This window comes from Lepisma saccharinum, unplaced genomic scaffold, assembly GCF_977018435.1.
Source record: "Lepisma saccharinum unplaced genomic scaffold, izLepSacc3.1 HAP1_SCAFFOLD_1135, whole genome shotgun sequence".
NCBI lineage: Eukaryota > Metazoa > Arthropoda > Insecta > Zygentoma > Lepismatidae > Lepisma > Lepisma saccharinum.
Genome location: NW_028143779.1, coordinates 12,668 through 36,815, shown reverse-complemented (window position 1 = coordinate 36,815; position 24,148 = coordinate 12,668). Strand labels below are relative to the sequence as shown.

At 38.7% G+C, this 24,148-nt stretch overlaps 1 protein-coding gene across 1 annotated transcript in view; it reads left to right on the top strand.

Annotated features, from left to right (window-relative positions):
* Positions 1 to 565: 565 nt before the first annotated feature.
* LOC145983507 (putative ubiquitin-conjugating enzyme protein 17) overlaps positions 566 to 24,148 on the top strand; it is a gene marked incomplete at its 5' end in the record, with an annotated part of 35,000 nt that continues 11,417 nt past the window's right edge. The window contains 4 exons of the mRNA XM_083116595.1: positions 566 to 765; positions 6,894 to 7,042; positions 8,546 to 8,586; positions 22,372 to 22,594. Coding sequence (XP_082972721.1) covers positions 566 to 765; positions 6,894 to 7,042; positions 8,546 to 8,586; positions 22,372 to 22,594 — 613 coding nt within the window. The remainder of the gene's footprint in view (positions 766 to 6,893; positions 7,043 to 8,545; positions 8,587 to 22,371; positions 22,595 to 24,148) is intronic.

Genomic DNA, 24,148 nt, shown 5'->3' with positions numbered 1-24,148 from the left:
ATCGGTAGAATATTGGTTATCGGTATTGGTAAATTTTATGTCTGTACTTTATTGGTCATCATCATCATACTTTGCTTCTGGCAGGGTCGGCATAGAAGTCAAGCCTCTCCATTTTTTCCTGGTCTTCCACCACTCCTCTCTTTCCACGGTGTTCCAATCTTGTCCTCTTCTAACACTCTCCGCTATCTGCACTTTCCACCAACATCTTGGTCTTCACTTTGGCCTTATTCCCACTCCTTGTGCATTGTAGTCTTTCTGCATCCATCCTCTTCATGTGTCCGAACCATCTCATCTGTACCTGATCTATCCTGTCCTGAAGCTTCACCACCCACATGGTCTGCCGGATCTCCCCTTCCTTGTTCTATCCCTTCTAGTCTTCCCCAATATACTCCTTAAAATTTCATCTTCACTGCCTGCATTTTTCTTTTGTCTCTCTCTGTCATTGTCCAAGTCTCTGCTCCATATGTAATTATTGGCACTATATCAGTATTGGCCAAAATTTCATATCGGGTCATCCCTAAATATGAAACACCTATAAGTAGTTATTCACTTTGATCTGTTGCAGGGACTACTGTGATGTTTATGTGAAGATCAATGAAGCCCTGAAGGCTGGCGGGTTCTTTGCTGAGAGCAGGAAGGGCCAAGACGGTTCCACTGAGATGAGTGCAGAGCTTCCTGTAGCAGCTGACAACTCAGATGAAGCTTTGGCTGCCAGGTACAAGGAGATCCTAAAGGAATATCAGTTCTTAAGCTGTGATATTGAAGGTTAGTACTTGCTTCCTAATTTCTAATCAAAGTACAAGCACGATAGCAGGTTGTGATTTTTTTGTTGTTAATATTACAATATCCAGTTTATTTCCTATTAAACAATATAATACGAGGGCAAATCAAAAAGTCTTTGCCCCTTATTTTTTTCACCCGAAATATTTGTGTGATTGAGAAACCGAAATATACATTCAGTGTAATAGGTTTTTCTTGGAACGGCCCAGCATTAACTCTTGGTTGCTCCGCGGAACGGCATGTGACTAATTTCAAATTGTGAAATGTATAATCACTTCTTATGTGTGAAAGAAAATGAAAGAAATGTATTAGTATGCTGTTTTGTTGCTTAGCAACCAGTTGTTAAAAACAAGTGAATGAGATAACAAGGACGTTTTTGTGTGTAGTTCAAATCACTTCAAATCGAGAATAAGTTGATGTATTTATTTAGTGCAAATAATAAGTATACTCATCAGAGTATTTTTAAAACCCGGTATACAGGGTGTAACTTAAATATATGTCAATACTTGGGGGACATATTCCTCACTTGGAGACGAAATAATATTATATGAACATGGATCCAGAAATGTGTCATTGACACATTAGAGCGCATTTTTGAAAACGCTCCACACTGTGTATGAGGCGAAAGCGGTGTAGTGTGGAATGTCGAAAAAGCTGTCAGACACCACATACCCCACATCTTAACTAGCGGGAAACATGGTGGGAGACATTGGTGTTGACCCTGGGTGAAATTGCAGGGGAGGGAGGTCGAGAAACACATCGTAGTCAGGAAAAGCTTTATTGACACATTACAGTTCGTATGCTACATACCAGGTGTGCTGGTTAATAATCCTTAATTTCGTCGCTGGATGCCGCTGGAAGCAAGGGTTGGTGCACAGTCTCGACTGTTACGTCAGTGTGTTGCCAGGTACCTGTGCAACAGAGTGCGAGTGATCGTGATATTGGGTTTGTGTGGGAAACATGTTGACCTTCAAACCAAATAAGGAGCATGTGTGGCACGTCCTGCTTTTCTTGTTCAATCAAAGGGGGGGGGGGGGGGAAGCGAGTGAAAGCCATCGTATCCTTGTGGAAACGTACGGTGACAATGTCCTAACGCAAGATGCGTGTGTGCGTTGGTTTCGACGATTCAAAAGTGGTGATTTTGACTTGAAAGCGAAAGATATCTCGGGACAGCTGAAAAAATTCCAAAATGCCGAATTGCAAGCGCTGTTGGACAAAGACGATACGCACACAAACACAACAACAACTGGCAGAGAAGTTAAATGTTGGTCGCCAAACCATATCTGATCGTCTTCATGCCATGGGAAAGATCCAGATGGCAGGAAAATGGGTCCCACATCATCTGAACCACAGACAAATGGAAAAGCGAAAAACTGTGTGTGAAGTGTTGCTTTCTCGGCATGAAAGAATGTCTTTCTTGCATCGGATAGTGACTGGGGACGAAAAATGGATCTACTTCGAGAGCCCAAAATGCAAAAATTCATGGTTTGGCCCTGGACAACCTTCAACATCGACCGCAAAACCGAATCATTTCGGAAGGAAAACAATGCTGTGCATTTGGTGGGATCAGAAGGGTGTGGTGTACCATGAGCTTCTGAAACCAGGTGGAACAGTGAATGCCATTCGCTACCCTCAACAACTCATCAATTTGAACCATGCATTGATCGAAAAGAGCCCAGATTAGGCGACATGACACGGAAAAGTGATTTTGCTGCACGACAACGCCTCATCACACACAGCGAAAGGCGTCGGAGACACAATTTCTGCACTTGGCTGGGAATTCTTGCCCCACCTGCCATACTCACCAGACTTAGCCCCTTCGGACTACCACTTGTTTTCATCGATGTCTCACTCACTTTCCCAGCAACACTTCAACAATTACGAAGATGTCGAACAATGGCTTGCTGATTGGATCACCTCAAAATGTGAACGATTTTTCTGGAATGGCATCCACAATTTGACGGACAGATGGGCACAATGTATAGCTAGCGATGGCGCATACTTTGAATAAAACATTTGTTACCTTTCTCCCCAGATACACTTGTTTTCTTTCGGATCAATTAAGAATTATTAACCGGCACACCTTATACTACACAACACCCCATACCAGAACACGCAGTCCGCATGTAATGTAGTAGACGTTCTGGTGAACCCCGGATGAATGTACGGAGGAGGGGAAGGTACAACGTGTCAGTTCGGCAGTTCACCACATGTGGCGTCCGATGTGAACAGGAAGACGTAGTGAGCTTGCCATACAAATTACGTCAATGCTTGCCAGACCAGCATCGAGGAAGTACTGTCAGTTGTTGTGTGTTCATCACGGACATGGGTGCAGGTACAGTCAAATGTACAGGTATTCAAATGCAGAATTGGCCGATGCCCATTTCATGTATTTGTTAGCAGACGGCAATAGTAGTCGCGCTCAGCATTTGTACTGCGAGAGATATCCAGAACGACAGTGCCCAGACAGAAGAATGTTTCAGGCAATACATCGTCGTCTGAGGGAACAAGGAACATTCATGCCTGCCACACGTGACAGGGGGAGGCCGAGACGGACGAGGACCCCACAACTGGAGGAGGCGATTCTGCATGCCGTTGAAGGCGAACCGAGTGTCAGCACAAGACAATTAGCAGTCAGGCGTAATGTGGACCACATGACTATCTGGAGAGTGTTGCGTGGCTACCGGTTGTACCCGTACCATATACAATGCGTGCAGGTACTGTCAGCAGCCGATTTCCCCACAAGAGTAGTGTTCTGTGAATGGTTTTGCCAGCAATGTGCAAACCCTGACTTCAGTGCAACTGTGCTGTTTAACGATGAGGCCTCCTTCCAACATGACCAGATTGTGAATTTCCACGATCAGCATGTATGGGCTGACGCGAATCCGCATGTGATTGTGCAATCAAATCATCAACATTGGTTCATCCTCAATGTGTGGGCTGGCATTGTGGGTGATATCTTGGTGGGGCCCTATGTGCTCCCCCCCAGGCTTAACGGACAGACATACAAAGCGTTCTTACGAGACACCTTACATGTGCTATTGGAACAAGTGCCACTCAATATATGACGACACATGTACTTCATGCACGATGGAGCTCCTGCCCATTTCAGTGTGAATGTTCGTCTGTTTCTGCATCGACATTTCCTTGGTAGGTGGATCGGTAGGATTGGACCCATTCCGTGGCCTCCACGCTCTCCAGACCTCAACCCACTAGACTTTTATTTGTGGGGTCATTTAAAGGCTTTTGTGTATGCAACACCGGTGCACGATGCTGAGAGTCTTTGTGTCTGTATTCTGGACGGATTGATATGATACGGAATTCTCCATGGATTCACGAGTGCATCCGGGAGTGTATGCAACAGCGAGTTGTTGTGTGTCTCCGTGCACATGGCAGACATTTTGAGCATTTCTTATGAACTTGTTTGTCTGTTACCTACAGATCTGGTGTGCAGTGTTCTGGTATGGGGTGTTCTGTAGTTTGCACCCCCCCTCCCCCAATTTCACCTGGGGTCAACACCAATGTCTCCCACCATGTTTCCCGCCAGTTCAGATGTGGGGTATGTGGCATCTGTCAGCTTTTTCGACATTCCACACTACACCGCTTTCGCCTCATACACAGTGTGCAGCATTTTCGAAAATAACGCATTTCCGGTCTCATGTTCATATAACATTATTTCATCGTCTCCAAGTGAGGAATATGTTCCCAAAGTATTGACATATATTTATGTTACACCCTGTATAATGCAGGAAAATGGAAAATCTTGGAATGTAAAATAGAGGTTCTGTGTACATGTAAATTACTTGTATATAATTAGGGTGACCAGCCATATACATTCAAAGAAGAGGACAGAGCATGGTGAAAATGGAGGACAAAGCCATAAGAAAGAGGACACCACAAAAAAGAAAAAAAAATCACAACCCATTTGTCATTACTCTTAATTTAATAAAAAAATCTTATCTTACCGACACTTTGCTCACAGATACTTCTCCAATGATATTTTCCAATAATTTCCTCTTACCCTAATCTATTCTTTAACACCTGACAATAATAACTAAGAATATCTATGATTTGAGATTGAGTTTTGGTGTTTCGTTCACTTTATGCACACAACTGCTAACCGGGACTGGACTACAGTTTAAAGTGCGATTCGTACCACTATGTGCCCCCAGTCTGTAATTGAGTTTTGCTTTTTTTCCAATTCTTGGCTTTTAGAATGAAAAATCCCCATAGGTGAATGCAAAGCTTTGCTTAAGGCGATGAGATACAATTACGCACCAATTGTGCATTTATTTCAGTATCGCCCGAATGGGCACTGCTACTAAAACAAACCCTGGGTGTATCCAAGAGTATGAATTTCTCTCCATGTTGCAAGTGCAAACATTTTGTTATGTCGATTATTAAGCTGGACACGATGTTTGAAAAATATGATGAATAAGAATTTTTGGAATCCCATGTATTTCTTATGGGGAATCAAGTTCAACATTAAGTTACGGCTAATCAAATGGAAGTTTCGACTTTTCCGCTGACGAAATTCATCTTCAAACTGCCCTCTTCCCGTTGACATCTCTTTCTATTCCATCGGAAGTTTTATATTCAGAAGAGAATGAATCAAATCATACTCCCATATGATCAATGCTTTTTTCCTTGCCTCCTGGCAGTGTTGCCAAACCTGATGGGCATAAAAGAACTAAATTTCACCTTAAATGGAGTTAAAACTGGCTCTCATGGAGCTAGATTTACGATGGCTGGATAAAGTGCCTTCTAGGGTAATGTTAGTTGTCTAGGGGTGGGGGTACTGCTATTATCGTTAACTCTAAATTGATGACAATTTATTCTTAGTTTTCAACATCTAGATCTGGCGGCATCGCCCATCTCAATAATCCACCAATGGTGGTATGAAATCGAAAGTAAAGAATTCCCTGACGACATTATTATGTCAATTTCACGTCTAACATTGCGCTATAAAGAAGTAGCTGGGGAGATAAGAGAGAGTGGGGTGACGCAGTCAATATAACAATATCACGTCACGTGCAAAATGTATAATTATGACAAAAGGTGGTCTATGTGGGTCGGAACCAGAGATGGCATCATAGTGGGGCACGGGAGGTGGGCGTCCCAGTTCACAGCCGAACGAGTGCACGGAAGATTGATCGATTGATTTAGTTTATTTTACTTTGCGTTTTGTGCCTCTTGGCTAATTTGTGAAGATGGGGATGAGTGATGAAATTGATGAATGGACATTCGCAAACAACCAAGCCCGAGCGGGATTCGAACCCGGGACCCTTGGCGTCGCAGCACAATGTGCTAACCACTCGGCCACAGGGTCCGGCTAGAGTGCACGAAAGAGCCAGATCTGGCTCCAAGAGAGCTAAGTTGGCACACTGCCATGGACGGCTTGGGAAGATTCCCATGGAAATTGTATCGCATGCCCTTAACTACTTCCAGAGCACTGAATTAAAATTTTAAGTCGTTTAGATTGGAACAAGAAATGTGATTTTAATGCCAAGAATATTTCTAACACTCTTTCAACAGCAGGGAAAAATGACAACTGTACTCTCTTCCTCATATTTGTTTCTTCCATTCTTAAAAGCTACATATTTTCTTAGGAGGTCATTGTTGAATTTACACTTTCGCTTCGTTATTTCACAAAAGTAAATATTAGTTAACAATCAAAATTCTCACTACACTTATCTGCATGGAGTATTTATAACTCGAAAAGAAATGCACAAACTTCATGCGTTCCCCGCTCAGAGAACTATGCAATGAGTTAGATTAATACTAATGACTCATTCGGGCAAAGTGGTCGTGGTTCAGCTCTCAAATGCTGAGTGAGCATTGCTCGAATCCTTAATGTGCCCCAAGTGATATACTTCAGACGTAAAATAACACATGATATTAATAGATGTGGAAGCATTCTTTATGCAGCACATTTTCAATGATGGATACTACACTCTTTCGAAAAAGGAGGACATTTTCAGATTTTTACAAAATCCACCCGGATGCCGGACAGATACCTAAAAAGGAGGATATGTCCAGATAAAAGAGGATGTCTGGTCACCCTATGTATAATGGCAAATAAAATAATAAGTTATGTCTGTCTTGATTTGCAGTTGATGGTGCGAATGCTCATTCCTATAGCAACGAATTCAAAAAGGCTTTGATGCCCAAGTCCAGCCAAAATATGAGGATTGCTCAAGAAATGACTGCCCTGTCAAGCTCTCTTCCTCTTGACTTTGCATCTGGAATATTTGTCCGCACGGTAAGTCTCAAATTCTAATCTCATAGTGAAATTTTATAGGGTTAAGTTCTAGTAGTGGTAAAATAATATGCATGTCAAGAATACTAATACTGCGGTATTCCAGCTCTACGTGTGTGACATTCATCATAAAATACAAGTTTGTAGACACAATATTTGATTAAAATATTCATAATGAACTGATTTCATAGAATTTTGAAGTATTTCATGGTATCTGATAACTAGAGCCACCACATACTGTATTTTTATGGTGAATAAGAGATCAAGATTGCAGTAATAAAAACTGGGCATATTTGTGAATCAAAAGCAGTAAATATGATGGCATTTTGGTGTTAAAAATGGTGAATGGAAACCTAAATTTAAATTTAAAATTATATTTATTACATAAAATGAACATTTCACTTCTAATTGCACGTTTATATATTGTAGTTATCAGACTATTAAGTTTATTTGTATGTAAAAATTATCATTACAGTGTGCTATTTCACATTTTGTGTTTTCGTCAAAAACGAAATATGCATGCCCCTCCTGATAACTAGTAAAAAAACTATGATGACAGCCTGAATGCATGAAAAGCACGTGTTACCCGTGTGACGCTTTAAAAATGTAGCAAAGTTTAACTTAATTTGTCTGCAAAGGATATAGGCTACAGTTGCTAATAATTTTTGTTGGTGAAATATGCCTTCACAAACATTTAAAGCTTAATGTAATTAAAAATAGTAATAATTTCCAGATTAATTCATTTTGTTATTTACTTGGGAGTAAGGTCACTTGACGTGAGTTGTCTGTGAAGCGGTCGCTAGCATGCTATGCAGTGATCTACCGGCATTTAGACTCACAGCTGTATGATGACCTTAACACTGGATGCGTGAGTGCTTCAGTATCCAGATAGCTGTGTCCAGTTTGTGAAGTGTTAAGGTGTTAACAAGTGTTTTACATTGTATACGTTTTACTGGTGCTTTCGTGCATGTTATACGTACAATTTAAGATAACGAATTTTTACGTATGACTCTTACGTCATTACAAAATTCCCCGGTGCCTTGCCATGAAACAGACATTTCCATGACATCTGCATGGCAAGCTACGAAGCTTTTAAACCTGAAGCCATACATTGGAAGAATATGAAAGAAAATATCGATAGAAATTGAAGCAATTTTGGAAGAGGAACTGATACGTGTTTGTGTATAAATATGCCGTAAATGTGTGGCTTCAGTAGGGCAACGTTTCCAACGTCTCTTGTAACAAGGTACTTGCTCATTGTAATTGCAACTGTGAATGTAATTGTAAGAGCTTACTTCTTTACATAGCTAGTGGTTCCAGTTACGTGAATGTTGGATCCAGTTTTCCGGCAGATGCGCTCCCTCTCACTGACCAGCATGTTAGCCTCTACTCCACAGAAAACTTGAGTGTGAAAGGCACTGCATGTGTTTGTAATTATTATTATACAGCATTATTGAATTAGAGATGTTTTATTGAAGATTAATATCAATATATCTTTTCTTGTAGGATGATTCCAAGTACACTCTGTTAAGAGCTCTCATTATCGGGTAAGTGTTTGTGTTTCACTAGAGTAATAGTGTTTTATTTAGACAGATGTCAAAATAGTTTCTTAAATGGGACCAATTAACTATCATATTCACAACTGATGCTGAATTCAGAAGGTGGTAGAGAAGAGGTTGGTAAGAAATTGAATGGTGTTTCTAATTTACATCTATGTAGGCTTACAGCAAAGATTTACCAATTGGATGACCACGATTTTTCTAAAGTTTAACACGTTCGCTGCTGATCGGTATCATAATGTTGTCTCGCCATATGTGGGTGATGCCTTTTGGCACTTCGTTTGCATTTGTGCAGAGTTCGTTCTCACTGGAAACCAATGTGCCAATTTTACCACTGCCTTTGTGAGAGTGCATATAGTGGCCGAGGTTGCTTTGTTTCTCTTAACTATTTTATCCGTTTGTATGTGCTGTGGCTTCAGTCTTCAATATAAGTGATAGAAACTTACTGTAACTTTAATAGAAATATTTTATGTTGTAAATATGCATAATTTTTACCCCTGAAAATTCATAGAAAAATATATGATGTGAAAAAGGTACTCTATCAAAGTGTTCGAAGATTAATATGGAACAGGGATGTATCTATGAAATGCAAGAAGGTAATATACAGAGTGTCGCGAAACTCTTTCAACAACGCTTCGGTGCTGGTAGATATCTTAAAAACAAGTACAGTAGAGCGTCGATTATCCGAAGTAATTGGGGGACATGGGTGTTCGGAAAACTGGTTTGTTCGGATAATCGAACTGTACATGTTTATTTGCCAAAAAGAAGTACTGTACAGTAAATTTATTCATAAAAACAGGCATCTGTTTAAGTATTACAAAGTAACGTACAAAGGCAACTTTAGTAGGAATATATAGTATGTGGTACAGTTTATTAAACAAAAATATGTACATATTACATACGCATTTTGCATGAACAATACATACACCGACAGAAGTGTGCTGATTGTTGAAACACAGCGACTGGCGGCTTGGCCGGTCAGCAGCGCCTTATGAAGGCCCCATTAGAAGCAATGTTCCGCCAGCGGTGGCTCAGTGCGGCAACTACTGTGGGAAACTTGGTTTGGGAGTGAGGGGGATGATGGACGGTAGGGTGGGAGAGTAACAGGTGCGAGCGAGTACACAGTTCGGTTAAGCGGTCGTTCGGTTGACCGACGTTCGGATAATCGACGCTCTACTGTAACTTTTCCCTATAAAGTTGACCTCGAAAGAGCTTAGTTTCTGCGCTATAAGCACTTGAAATCTATCCTGTATGTATGCAACCCAACACAGCAAGTCTGCGTATTCGAAACGAGGCAGCAAACACATCATGTTTACATTTGTTCGTTCGTGGTCTCCGTGCTAATGTGGTTAGCACAGGTTGGTACGGCACCAGGTGTCTCGGGTTTAAATCCTGGCCTAGACATTGGTGTCATTTGTTATTTCATCATATCATCCTCATCTTCGCAATTAGCCAAAGGTGGCAGAAAAGTGAATTAAAATAATCCAAATCAATCAGTCAATTATGGAGATATTTTAGAATGAGTAATCTTGAATTTCAGTCTGCCCATTATTTGTCTTGGTCAGTTTATTAATACTGTCAATGCTTCTTACAACATCACAAGTATCATTAATGTTTTGGATTTTGTTCAGGTAAGACTCCCAAGTTGTTGTTTTCAATTCGTCTCTCTTAACTAGGAACGCTAGTGGCAACCCGTCCACGAACCCCTGGTAGTTATGTCAGAGCAAGTGTTTGCTGTGTTGAGTTGCATACGTACAGGATAGATTTTAAGCGCTTATAGCGCAGAAACTAAACGCTTTCGAGGTAAACTTTATAGGGAAAAGTTACTTGTTTTTATGATATCTACCAGCACCCAAGCGTTGTTGATAGAGTTTTGCGACACCCTGTGTAATACATACTATGTACCAATGATTACGTACAGAGCAGAGACTTGGACAATGACAGACACAAAAGAAAGATGCAGGCAGTGGAGATGACATTTTTAAGGAGTATATTGGGGAAGACCAGAAGGGATAGAAAAAGAAATGAGGAGATCCGACAGACGGTGGGGATGGTGAAGCTTCAGGACAGGATAGATCAGGCACAGATGTGATGGTTCGGACACGTGAAGAGGATGGGTGCAGAAAGACTACCAGTAAGAGCTTAGAATGCACAAGGAGAGGGAATAAGGCCAAGCTACGAGTGACAGTTCCACGTCCAGCAAGGCACGAGACCCGGAAACTGCTCCTCTCCACAGATTTTTCCTCCAGGCAAGATTGGGAAAGAGAGGTCTGTGTGCTGGATGGTTGTAGGAAGGAAGCAAAATTACCGTATTTACTAATGTATAATGCACACTTTTTTCCAAAATTTTTGCTCCCAAAAACTGTGGTACGCACGGAATAATTCAGATAGCCGACATGAAACCATACAGGGTCATTTCATGATTTTGGGACAATTTCATTGACTTTTCATGTTTACGGAACCCTATCATGTTATATATCGTTGGAAAGCTTAGATCATGCAGTTTCTGAATATGGCAACAGTATTCCATTCAAGATAACGACACTAATGTGAAATGCGGTTGAAATAAGTTCATCACAAAATGAAGGAACATTCTGATTTCTATGGTGCTTTGGATGAAAGAAAACATAAGGAAAAAGAAAAAAATAATTAAAATGTATACTGGCCAAATAATAATATAGATATGGAGTGTGGAAATTCCTTAATGGAAGAAATCTTGTGCTGCTAACTGCTAGTTTGAAGGTCCTAAATGTGCCTTGTGTAAATGTTACATTAGTGACGAAAAATGTATATATTTTGAAGTTCTTTTAGAAAAAGTAAAGAAGGAATGAGCAAAACCACATATAAAAGTTTGAAGGCCATTTCACATGATTTTTCACTTTGTAATGTAATGTTCTGTGACACCAAGAAAAGCATCGCAACTCTGGCAGAATTCAAGCATGCACCTTCCATCACTTGGGATGCATATCAGCAGTATTTCTTGGTCGAGAAATAATAGAAAATAACTTCCTGAGCACTGCAAATCCTTAATGTAATTTTGATCTTGTTTTTGACTATTACAGAATAAATAAGGTGGTTAAAGAGTGATAGCTTTGGGATGCTAAACACAGTGGAGGGAGAAGGGGGAGGTGGCATGGGTTGGAGACTTATTGTTTACACAAGAGGATATTCTCCTCTTGGTCTACGTAGCAACAGGTGACTCATTGAATAGGTATGATTATATATTCACTCTTGACAGAATACCAACAGCTTTACGACCTACAACTAATGAAGTCATTTAGCCATTTCTTCAAACTGGATTGTACTGTGCATTTAGATACGAGATATAATTTTTTGTAACTTTTACCCATCAAAAACCAGGGTGCGCATTATACATGCACGCGCACTATACACGCGTAAATATGGTAACATTATGCTTATGGGAGTATTATTATTATTTTGCTTGTTCTCTTGGGAATAGCAAACTTCCGATGGCGTAAAAACACATATGAACGGAAAAAGAACATGCTCAATATTTCATTTGGAAATGTCACAATGTCCATTTGATTAGACTTAACTTAAAGTTGTCTCTCCATAAGAAATTACGGAATCCTCTAAATAGTCAGAAATATTTACGTTCTTAAAACTATTAAAAAACGTTTGTCCACTTTGCAACAGTTGAATATGAAGGAGCAGAGTCCCCCAGTGTGTTCAGAAAATCGGCATGAATTTCCTTTGCTTTCATACCTTTCTTTACGAAGTACTTAATCACCGCTCGAATCTCGATTTTTTCAATCTTCACAAAGCACTGCAGGGGAACAACTACAAAGTGACGTCCGCACCACAGATCTCTACCCAGAACACTGACGTGCCAAGTGTTTATTAATAAAGGATGGCCTATTACTATGTGGGAACCTCGTTGTCCTAGCACTGACATCTAGTGGTGATTCTGAGAACTTTTCAAACCACCCTCGTATAACTGTAAATAGAAATGGAGAACCCATTATTTATTTTTTTAGGATCCTTAAACCTGTTGTCAGCAACCAAATCTGTCATAATTTTTAATATTAATAAGTAGAGCTAGGAATTTTAGGTGCTGCACCTTAAATTCTTTTGTGTGAAAATGGGTAAAAAAGTGACTCATCCCCAAAATAAGCACGTATTGAAATTTACTCATGGTGTTTCGGTTGCACCTTTTTGCACCTTTTTCACAATCTCAGAACCTTTTCCACTTTTTTGACAATCTCAGAACCTTTTGCACCTTTTCGCCCTTTTTACATCTTTATCATTTTTTTAATACAACTCGCGTGCTGTTTAACCCCACCCACATTTGAGGCACGGCTTCTTGGCACGTGATTCTTGTGTACCGCACAACAATGAATCGGCTTTCTTCAGTTCTTGGACGTTAATGTAGTAAGCGCGCGGACTTTAAACAGTGCCAACAATGACGCGTTACAATTGCTAGAAGTTGTGCTCTTTTTGTCCTATGCTGTATTGTTTACGACTTGTTGTAGGAAAGCTGTTTTGTTTTCGTTTCCTTCTCCCTTCTCAGCGAGCAAGGTAACTGCTGCAGTCTGTGATCGACTGATCGATGCATCGGATTTGCTTGTTCACCATGCCAAAACATAAAGTAAATGTTGGGAAACTGCAGGGCATTGTTAAACAGTTTAGCGGTGACGGCATTCAGAGTGATGGATCTGTTCTGAGGTGTGATGTGTGTGATATTTCTATTGCTCTTGATGACAAACACCAACGCACTCGGGTTGTGCAGCATATACAAAGTGGGAAGCATGTCAGGAATAAAGAACTACGAGATGGTAAAGGTGGGAAGCGATAGCAATTCATTGGTGAGGCGCTTGCATCTTCGAGTTCCAGAAATACAAATGAATTTTTCAGTTGGACAGCAACGACATTTTTAGCGTGTGGAATACCTATTTCGAAACTTAACAATCCTGTCATGAAATCATATTTGCAAAAATATACTGGGAAGTCAGTTCCAGATGAGAGCACCTTAAGGAAATCTTACCTTCAACCTCTTTATGAAGCTAAAATCTCGCAGATCAGGCAAGTAGTAGCTGACCATCCAGTCTATTTCATACTAGATGAAACCACAGATAGGCAAAACAGGTACGTTTTGGACATTTTAGTAGCACCTCTCAATGGACATCAAGTGAAACCCATGCTTTTAAAAACTTATTTTCTCGGCAAAACAGATAATGCAAGTGTAATGCAAAGTTTCAATGATGCATGTTTTGTATTGTGGCCGGAGGGTGTAAAATATGATAGTGTGTGGTTAGTTCTTACAGACCAAGCATCTTACATGTTAGCTGCATTTTCTAATCTGAAGAATATGTATCCTAACTTAAAACATGTGACCTGCTTTGTTCATGCTTTGCATCGAGTTTGTGAAGCTCTTAAAGATGAATATACATATGTGAACGAATTTGTTTCTAGCATTAAGAAAATACTGAAAAAGGCTCCTTCTAGAATACAGAAGTACATAGAAATTACGAAACTTCCACTACCACCCTCTCCCATCCTCACTAGGTGGGGTACATGGTTAAAAGCTGCAGTGTTTATTTGCAATCATTTCCATACAATATCGAAATTTTTAGATGCTTTGCCTAGTGATTCCTCAGCTGTAGAAAAAGCGAAAAAACTTGCACTTAAACAGGAATTGCAAGATGAACTCTATATTGTACATGGCTTCTCTTTCCTTACTACTGCCTTACAAGTATCTGCTTAGTGACCGCAGATGTAGCCTCACTCAGAAGAACATAGGAATTTTGAATGTAATCTATTTTAACAGTTTCCGAGATGACTGATTCTAAGCAATTAAGAAGAAGCATGTTTTCCTTTATGTTGCTTTCTAATGTATCAGAGAATTTTCTTTGCTTAGTTATATTAAACGATTTAAAACCGACAATACTCTATGTGTTTATCCAGACAAGTTGAATCATATATGTATGGACTGCTCACAATAAATTCTACATCTGAAAATTAGCACCTATTTTAGCACCTTTTTTGTACAAAAATTGGCACCTTTTTTGCACCTTTATTGGCAAATTTTTGCACCTAAAATTCCTAGCTCTATTAATAAGATATGTTTTCAGAAGGTACATCCTGATATATTATATTATATATATATTTTTGTAGCTGCTGCGTTTGAGTGTGGAAAATGTGTTGGAGGCACAAGTGAGCAGGTCAGTCAGAAAAACTATGCTGGACAGTGCTGGACTGAAAACATACTTTATCCTTTGGCAAATATGAAAATTTGTATTCCAAAGGAGCAACAATTTGTCATGTTTTGCGATGGTTCATCATATTCAGGAGCTTACATAAATCAGTCAGTACATTATGCATTACATATTTCACTGCACAGTGTCTTGCAATATTATTCACAAAACAACATATTTAGTAGTGAGCACACAACAAGCTTGCTACTTGTGCACATTCTGTTTCTTTGCTATTGAAAAATATAAACAGCACAGCACATGCTTTCTTATTACAAGTTGTAAATCTTCATAAATGAAGTTTAAAAGAACAAACCAATGTTTCATACTAAGCTAAGCGTCAGGTCAACCTTGCAGCAGGTTTTAGCATATGTAGATCCAAACGTGCGCGCAAGAATATAGTTCCACTGAGACGGGTTCTATTCCGACACAACTGCATACTTGCAAGAAAACAGTTATTTAATTTGTAATATACAGACATAATAATACATTGATTAGCAGGTATGGACTTAATTGGTTGCAATCACTGTGCAGACGAACTTAGAACCGCAGATTCGCCAACTCGAATCTGTATTGCGTTGAAGAGACATTGAAACTTTAGAGCGAGTCGAGCGAGACTGAATGCGTTGCAGAGCGCGTGAAATCGCTGATACCAGTGTTGCACATCCCACTATTTTAACCCTATGTTTATTGTAGAGCGGCGAGAATGGCTGAATCTCCTGTTCAGCGCGCGGTTTTACCCGAATGTTATTTTGGGCTTCATCCGAAAGGAAATGTTCTTCAAAGTCAAGCAAGTTGTTTTAAATGCATAATCCTCCTTGCGGCAACAAGATCAAAGTAAAACAGGGCGTGAGGTGATTTGCCGTCAATGTGCACACGAATTGTATCACGGGTGTTGAATGATTTGCGGTTTGAGTTTAGCAAGAGGAAACGATTGTTTGTTGTTTGACGACAAAAGAATCTCCGCGGTATTAAAATATATCGCAGTGAGAAGAAACATGTTTATTATTTGGACGAGACGTCCTTCAACTCGGTGAGTGGGGGAAGGGGGAATAAACCATGGAAGGATACCACCTTGCAAAACCACCGCCAGGGCTGAAGAAACCGACGATGAGGGGAAGGGGGAGGCTTATTGTTTCACCCACTGGCGGCAATGAAAGCTTTGTTGAAGGCGCATATTTACTTTTCAGCGCAAAGAAAGGGAAGGGTGATTATCAGCAACAAATAGACAGACCAAGATTTGAATCCTGGTTTAGTGAAGTGATTCATAAATTAAAACCAGAGTAATAGCGACAGACAATGCACCTGATTGTATATATCACCAATAACAAATCATGCTTTTTTGGTGGTACAACTTGAAGTGCGTGTGTCTTACAGTAACGGATGTATTGCGAACGAAGCAACCAAGTTTTTCATAAATCTATTTCTTTCTAAACCAAAAACAATAATTTGTCATTAAATTCAAGAGGGGCCTATCGTTGTTTACTTTTATCTTTGTTTATTTTTATTTTTGCGTGCTCGAAATATACACACATGCTCTCATGTTTAGAAGTTGTTTCGCTCTTATATTAATGACACATTTATTAAATAATATATGCGCAGAAAGTACTTTTAAAATGTTATGTTTCAGGAGACAAAGAGAAGCAAAAATACAATCCACTTGACATGCATGCGGGTTTTGATGTGTTGTGCGGTTGGCAATACTGTAGATTTTCTCAGTGTCTCCGATGTAAGCAGCTCGGCGGTTGAGGAAAGACTGGCACGGAAGATTCTGAGCTCAGTTCTCGCGCGGATTGATACATAAAACCTGCTGCAAGGTTAACCTGATGCTTGGCTTACATATTTAGCCAGATTGAATTGTTGATTGATTATTTATGCCACTTCAGTGGCTGAGTGGATTGAGGGTTGGACTCAAAATCTTGCCACTGTAGGTTCCATTTCAAGCCCAAGCCAGGACATGGGTGTTTCTTTGTCAGTGTCCCTTCATCAATTTTATCCATTCATCATTCATCTTCATCATTAAAATTAGCCAAAACTATCAGAAAAGCGATGTAATGGGTTGTAATCATGTTTGTTTTTTTTCAAATTTATTTGATGCGAAAGAAAACTACAACAAATTAATCAATAATATATTCTCCATTGTTGTTTACAACTTCCTCCCATTGGTCAATAAGTTTTTCGATGCCTTGGCGATAGAAACCTCCTGGTGTTGACGCAAAGAATTTGTCCAACCAAGCCCTCAATTCCACATCATTATTGAACAATACACCGTGCAAAGCAAATTATTAATCATAACACTATTCATTACATAGTACTTCATTGAGTACTTTTTTCCTTTGTTGCGCATCAACAATTTTGTTTTTAATGTTTTGTGTACATTATATCATATTTGCTTTAACATTGGTAAACCTTTATATATATATATATTTATTTTGACCCAGGTTCCGATTGTGTAATTTTTATATCAACTTGATGCACACTTGTATTTTGTATGAATTGAATTTTTTTCACATCTATAAGTACATATAGAACAATTTTTTCTGCTTACCTACTGCTTTTGTCGGGCAGAATTATTTTTTCCATCTCATTCCTGTTAATAATGATTTGTGTGTGTGTGTGTGTGTGTGTGTGTGTGTTTGTGTTTGGGTTTGTGTTTTTGTTTGTTTGTTTGTGTTTGTTTATATTGCGTAGTAGTTGTGGTGTGTGTATATTTATATTGTGTTATAGTTGTGATGTGTTTGTGTGTGTCTTGTGTAGTAGTTATGCTGTCTGATGTGTTTGTCTTGTGTAGTAGTTCCTCCATTCATATTGGGGGTTAGGCGTAGAGCTGACAACCCTGCACTGTAAAAAGACATGTCAAGAAACAGAAATATAAGGCCATGGATGTTCCCAAGGTAAAATATTCCGGAGGTAAAATAGTCCCCCGTTCGGATCTCCGGGTGGGGACTACTTTGGGAGGTCCCTGGACTAAGGATAAGATCTTCATTAGGAATAAGGATATTAAATTAGGCACCTGGAATGTTCTGAGCCTTTACCGGCCTGGGGCATTTCGGTGTACAGTTAATGAGATAGTGAAGTATAAATTAGATGTAGTAGCTGTCCAGGAAGTTAGGTGGCCAGGAGAAGGGAATTGTAAAACTAAAAATTATACTTTTTTCTATGGTGGTACTGAAAATCATAATTTTGGAACAGGCTTTTTCATAAATAATAGAATTATCTCGGCTCTTAAAACAGTAGAATTTATTAATGATAGGATATCATATGCAGTTTTACAGGGTAGGTGGTGTAAAATTATTTTAATAAACATACATGCACCAACGGAAGATAAAGATGATAATAATAAAGATGATTTTTATACAGAGTTAGAACAGGTCTTTGATAAATTTTCTCAGTATGATATGAAAATTCTGTTAGGTGACTGTAATGCACAGATTGGCAAAGAAGAGACATTTAAACCCACGATTGGTAAAGAAAATTTTCATGAATTAAGTAATGATAATGGTATAAAATTGATTACTTTTGCAACCTCAAAGAATTTAATTGTGAAAAGTACCACTTTTAAACATAAAGATATCCATAAATATACCTGGTCTTCTCCAGATGGTAAAACTCATAATCAGATAGATCATATTCTCATTGATAAGAGAAGGCATACTAGTATAATTGACGTTCGTACACATAGAGGTGCTGACTGTGCCAGTGACCATTATTTAGTAATTGCTAAATTAAGAGAAAGACTCTCAGTGATAAATCATAAGCAACAAAATCTAAAAATTCTAAAATTTGTTACAGGAAAGTTTACTGATGAAAGAATTAAGAAAGATTACCAAATTAAACTGTCAAATAGATTTGATGTTTTGCAGGATTTAAATGATGATGAAAATATAAATGAAACAGACGTAAATAAGAATTGGGAGCACATACGTAATGCAATAGAATCAGCAGCTAAAGAAAGTATAGGATACCATAAACCAAGAAAAAGTAAGCCGTGGTTTGATAATGAATGTCATAATCTAATAGAAATAAGAAATCAGGCTAGACTTAGATGGTTAAATAACTCGGATGATACAAATCTAAGCAATTATAATAGAATAAAGCGAGAAGTTAACCGCACGTTTAGAAGTAAAAAAAGAGATTACTTGAAAAGCAAAATTGACGAAATTGAAACAAACAGCAAAAATAAAAATATCAGAGATTTATATAAAGGTGTAAATGAATTTAGAAAGGGGTGGCAACCTAAAGTAAACTTGATAAAAGATAAAGACGGTGATTTTCTAGCTGACCCATGCGATATTCTAAATAGATGGAAGAACTACTTTAATGACCTTTTAAATGTCCATGTAGGAGATAAATCAGAAGTAAATGAAGTCCACACAGCAGAACCTTTAGTTCCAGAACCTAACTTGACTGAAGTTAAAGATGCCATTAAAAGGCTAAAGAATAACAAAGCACCTGGCATTGATTTAATACCAGCAGAGTTAATTAAATATGGTGGAAATTCATTAATATGTCAAATTCATAAATTAATTTGTTTAATATGGAATAAAGAAGAAATCCCTCAACAGTGGAAAGAATCCATAATTGTTCCTGTGTTTAAAAAAGGTGATAAAATGAACTGCAATAATTACCGTGGAATTTCTCTACTCTCAACAACATACAAAATATTGTCTAACATTATTTTAACAAGACTAACCCCATATGCTAATGAAATTATAGGTGATTATCAATGTGGATTTAAACGTAACAGATCAACTACAGATCAAATTTTTCACATCAGACAGACACTTGAAAAAAAGTGGGAATATAATCAAAATGTCCATCAGCTATTCATTGATTTCAAAAAAGCATATGATTCGGTCAAAAGAGATAAATTATATAATATATTAGTAGAGTTTGGAATACCTAAGAAGCTTGTTAGTATGATAAAAATATGCACCAGTGAAACAGAAAGTAAAATTCGTGTGGGTAATAATATGTCTGACAAATTTACAATTCATGATGGGTTAAAACAAGGAGATGCATTATCTCCATTGCTCTTTAATTTTGCCTTAGAATATGCTGTAAGGAAGGTAAAAGAAACTAAAGAAGGACTAAAATTAAATGGTGTGACTCAGTTGTTAGCATATGCAGATGATGTAGACTTACTGGGGGATGATGTGAATACAATTAAGAATAATGCTAAAATATTTTTCAAAACTGCTAAAGAGATAGGTTTGGAAGTTAACAAAGAGAAAACTAAATATATGCTTACAGCTCGAAACCAAGTGTTAGGTAATAATCAAAATCTAATTATTGATAACAACTCGTTTGAACCAGTTTCCAAATTCAAATACTTAGGAGTAATATTAACAAATGAAAATTATATTAAAGAGGAAATAAAAAGTAGGCTTAATTCAGGAAATGCATGTTACTTCTCTCTTCATAAACTTTTGTCTTCTCGTTTAATATCTAAGAAACAAAAAGTTAAAATATACAAAACAGTAATTTTGCCTGTAGTATTATATGGGTGTGAAACTTGGTCCCTTACATTGAAAGAGGAACATAAATTGAGAGTAAAAATAGATCCTTAGGAAAATATTTGGACCTAAAAGGGATGAGGAGACAGGTGAGTGGAGAAGGTTACATAATTTGTATTCATGTCCAGATATTATTAGAATGATTAAATGAAGAAGACTTAGGTGGGCAGGACATGTGGCACGAATGGGAGAGGAAAGAGGAGTTTACAGGATTCTTGTTGGGAAACCAGATGGTAAGAGACCTGTAGGAAGGCCAAGACGAAGATGGAGGGACAACGTTGAGATGGACCTAAAGGAAATCGGTAGGGATGGAAAAGAGTATATAGAACTTGCTCAAGATAGGAACAGATGGAAGGCCTGTGTTGCTGCAGCCATGAACCTTCGGGTTTAAGAAGGCTAGAGAGTTAGTTAGTTAGTTAGTTAGTTAGTTTTAAACTATTAAAATAAATACTTAAATTTTTTGTATAAAGATAAATTTATTACCAAAAGAAAGCTTAAACATTAATTTTTTATTTGTGGAAAAGAGTATTGGACAAATGGTGACCGCTCATGTTTTCACATTCGATTATTCTTGAAGTAAAGTTTTCGATCACCCACGAGGAATAGTATTGATTAACAGACTGGCGGACACGGTCAACATTTCTGTTTGATCTTGATGACTTTGGACGTCCTGACGGTTTACTCGTTATAGTGCTTCCAGTGTTTTCAAACTTTCTCACCCTGATACGCTTTGTTTATTTTGACCATATGAAATATTTTATTTGTTTTCTGTTAATTTCACATTTGATTTATTTGTTAGTTTCAATACTGTTGTTTGATATTTTGATATTGGCTTAAATTTGTAATTTTTGCTGTACATTTGTTACACGCAATATCGGAAGTGGAAGTCATTTCCGGTTTGTGAAGATGTGTAGAACTGTCCAATCTTTTATTGATTCCGTTGCCAGGACAACAGTGCGTGAAATGGAGAAAGTAAGTTGAGTTGCGTGAGATGATGTTTATTTAGTGAAAAACGCTGTTTTATAGGAAAAGCCGCAACTTAATTCAAATGTGATTGCGTTTGTGAATATTATTGTTATTTTGCAGTGATTGTTTAAAGGTAAAATGTGTTATTAAATTTGTAAAATAGCAAGAAGCTATTTTTTTGTTCAAATCGTTTCGTCCTGAGAATGCTCATTGTAGCATAACATTAAGGAGAGTCTCATAACTCCGCCGCACAAGGAGATTGGGTAGTTACCGTGACGTAGTGATCCGTGATCCATTGGTGAACACCAGAAAGGAACGTCACAACCCAACATTTTATTAAATTTGCGATTGGGACGTCTCTCATTCTTGCCAGGTTATAATGATGCCGGTACAAACGACGCACAACAACATAAGAATCATAATTTTTATAAGACGCACAAACACAAAAAGCACGTTTCTGCCCCGTAAAGTGCTCCATGGCAACAATATTAACAAGATTGCCAACCATTTGCGATCTATCCCATTTTTCTGTAATGTGCAAATTGCCCCTGAGGGTGGATCCAGAAACAAAAATATTTCTGAGACACCCTTTACTTATTCATGATATTTTTCACAGATCATATCTGGCTTAATAATGAACTTTAAAAACCGCTTCCAATTCTAACATGAGTAGAAGTGCATGCTCTTGTTTGCCTCTGTCGTTTTTTTAAATAGCAGTTTACGTTTCCAAGTTATTGAAATAAATATCCACCTATTGTGAAACTGTCCGTCGATACCTTAATGTTAATGTTTAGTGCGTGCAATTATTGTATGGTGTGTCTGGTCCCAAATGAAAAAGAAAAATAAATGTGTAAAAAATTTCAGCACATGGGGTGAGTTCACACATTCTCATCATGAGTGAAAGTGTTAAGATATGTTCTAACACCATGCAAGATAATAGAATTAAATGGTTCCCGTTTCAAAATTCTTTGCAAGTTTCAGACCTATTTCCAGTGGTAATGTCAGGGATTTAAAAATGTTGAACCAATTCATGTAGCACACCAATCTCTGGAAAATTTATTTTATTTATTTATTTACAGACCTGAAGGAACTCCTTACTCTGGAGGCTGTTTTCAGTTCGATATATATTTCCCATCAACGTATCCGTCGAGTCCACCATTGGTTCACCTTTGCACCACTGGCCATGGAAATGTACGATTCAACCCTAATTTGTATTCTAACGGGAAAGTGTGCCTCTCCCTTCTGGGAACGTGGAAAGGTGTCCAGGGAGAACAGTGGACGGAAACATCAACTTTGCTTCAGGTAATGCCCTTGGGTTATTTTTAATATTTTGTAAAAGTAATAAAGAATAGAGATTTCCTTGATTTTACATTTTTAGCATTCTTTGCTAGAGCAAAATTTACCATGTATTCATTCTGCATTTTTAAGTTTTTTCGGTTTGTCCCATGAAAAATCTAAAATCAATTTCTGCTGTATTCTCCTTTCTCTAATCTATGCAGTTACATACATGTAGATATAGAGAACCACAACACACAACAAATGATAAAAAAAATTAACAATTTGTACAAGCTTTCGGTACCATCTTGGAGTCATCATCAGGGCTGGTCGACAGCTTGGTACGGTAATGTTCTACACAGATCGAAATCTCGGAAGAAAAGTTGTTATGCTTCCCCAAAGAGACTCGAACCAGAGTGCATCCTGTAGCCCAAGCCCAAAGCCTGATACTTTAGACCGCACGGTACAGTACTGCAATGAGCGTTTTTCGCTCGATCAGCAAATAGTTCACACGGCCAACGCTAGATGGCATACAGAATTGATAGGTCTTCCGCTCGAGCGAAAAATGCTCGAACAACCGGAATAGACTCGAACCCTATTAGTGCAGGTATTTCCGTCATTTGTCTATGGATCAAATATAAGTGAAATGGAAAAATAAGTGAACATAGTCATTATCTCAGTGTTAAAATGCAGTTTTGTATATCGTACATAGATTTGTGAAAATTAAATATATATATGGATAAAAGCCGAAAGGGCTAAATAAAAATCAAAGAAGGAGAAAGGAAACACTCACCGGACAGTGAAAAAATTCAGAATTTTCACTAACTTTGTCATGGCATCTTCGGTGTGAGAAGAAAGAGACGGAACCGGAAGTTGGGGCCCTGCAGAGTTGCCAGGTCCCCATCAAAGAAGAAGTGGTGCGTAGAACGAAAGAAACACTGTTTTGTCACCAGGCTCGTTGAAAACTGTGAGTGAGTGAGATGGGTTTGGTTGGGAGGGAGGGTGGGATGACGTGGACGTTACTGGGTGGCCTTGTTCAGGCCAGGTGGAGTGGTTGCACTCATGGCCAATATATAGGCCCTCTCCCATCTTTTGCGAACTGAGGTGTTGGCTGGTTGGGGTAGGAGATGAATAATCGCTACCCGGAAGCAGTCGTTGAAACTGATGTTGTGGTGGTTGGTGTGGACGGCAACAGTGAAGTCCAGGTTGTGGGTGGAGGAGTGGTGGTTATTGATGCGAAGGTTGAGGGCCGTTGATGTTTCCCCCAGGTAAAAATCACCACCGATGTTGCAGCTGAGGATGTAGATCAGGTTTGAGGCATGGCAGGTCCCCTTGGGATGGAGGGTAAATTTGCCAGTGGCTGTGTGCACCTGAAGGGGGTGAGAGGTAATGAGGATGGGGCAGGTTTTGCACCTAGGGCAGTTGCATTTGTGGGCAGGCTGGTGTTGGTTGTGTGGTGAAGGAGTGTTGTTGACCAGGATGCTTTGGAGCTTGAGGGGCCATTTGAAAAACACACTGGGCTTGTTGGGAAATATGTTTTTGGTTTCAGGATCACTTTGGAGAATTGGGAGAAGAGAGAGT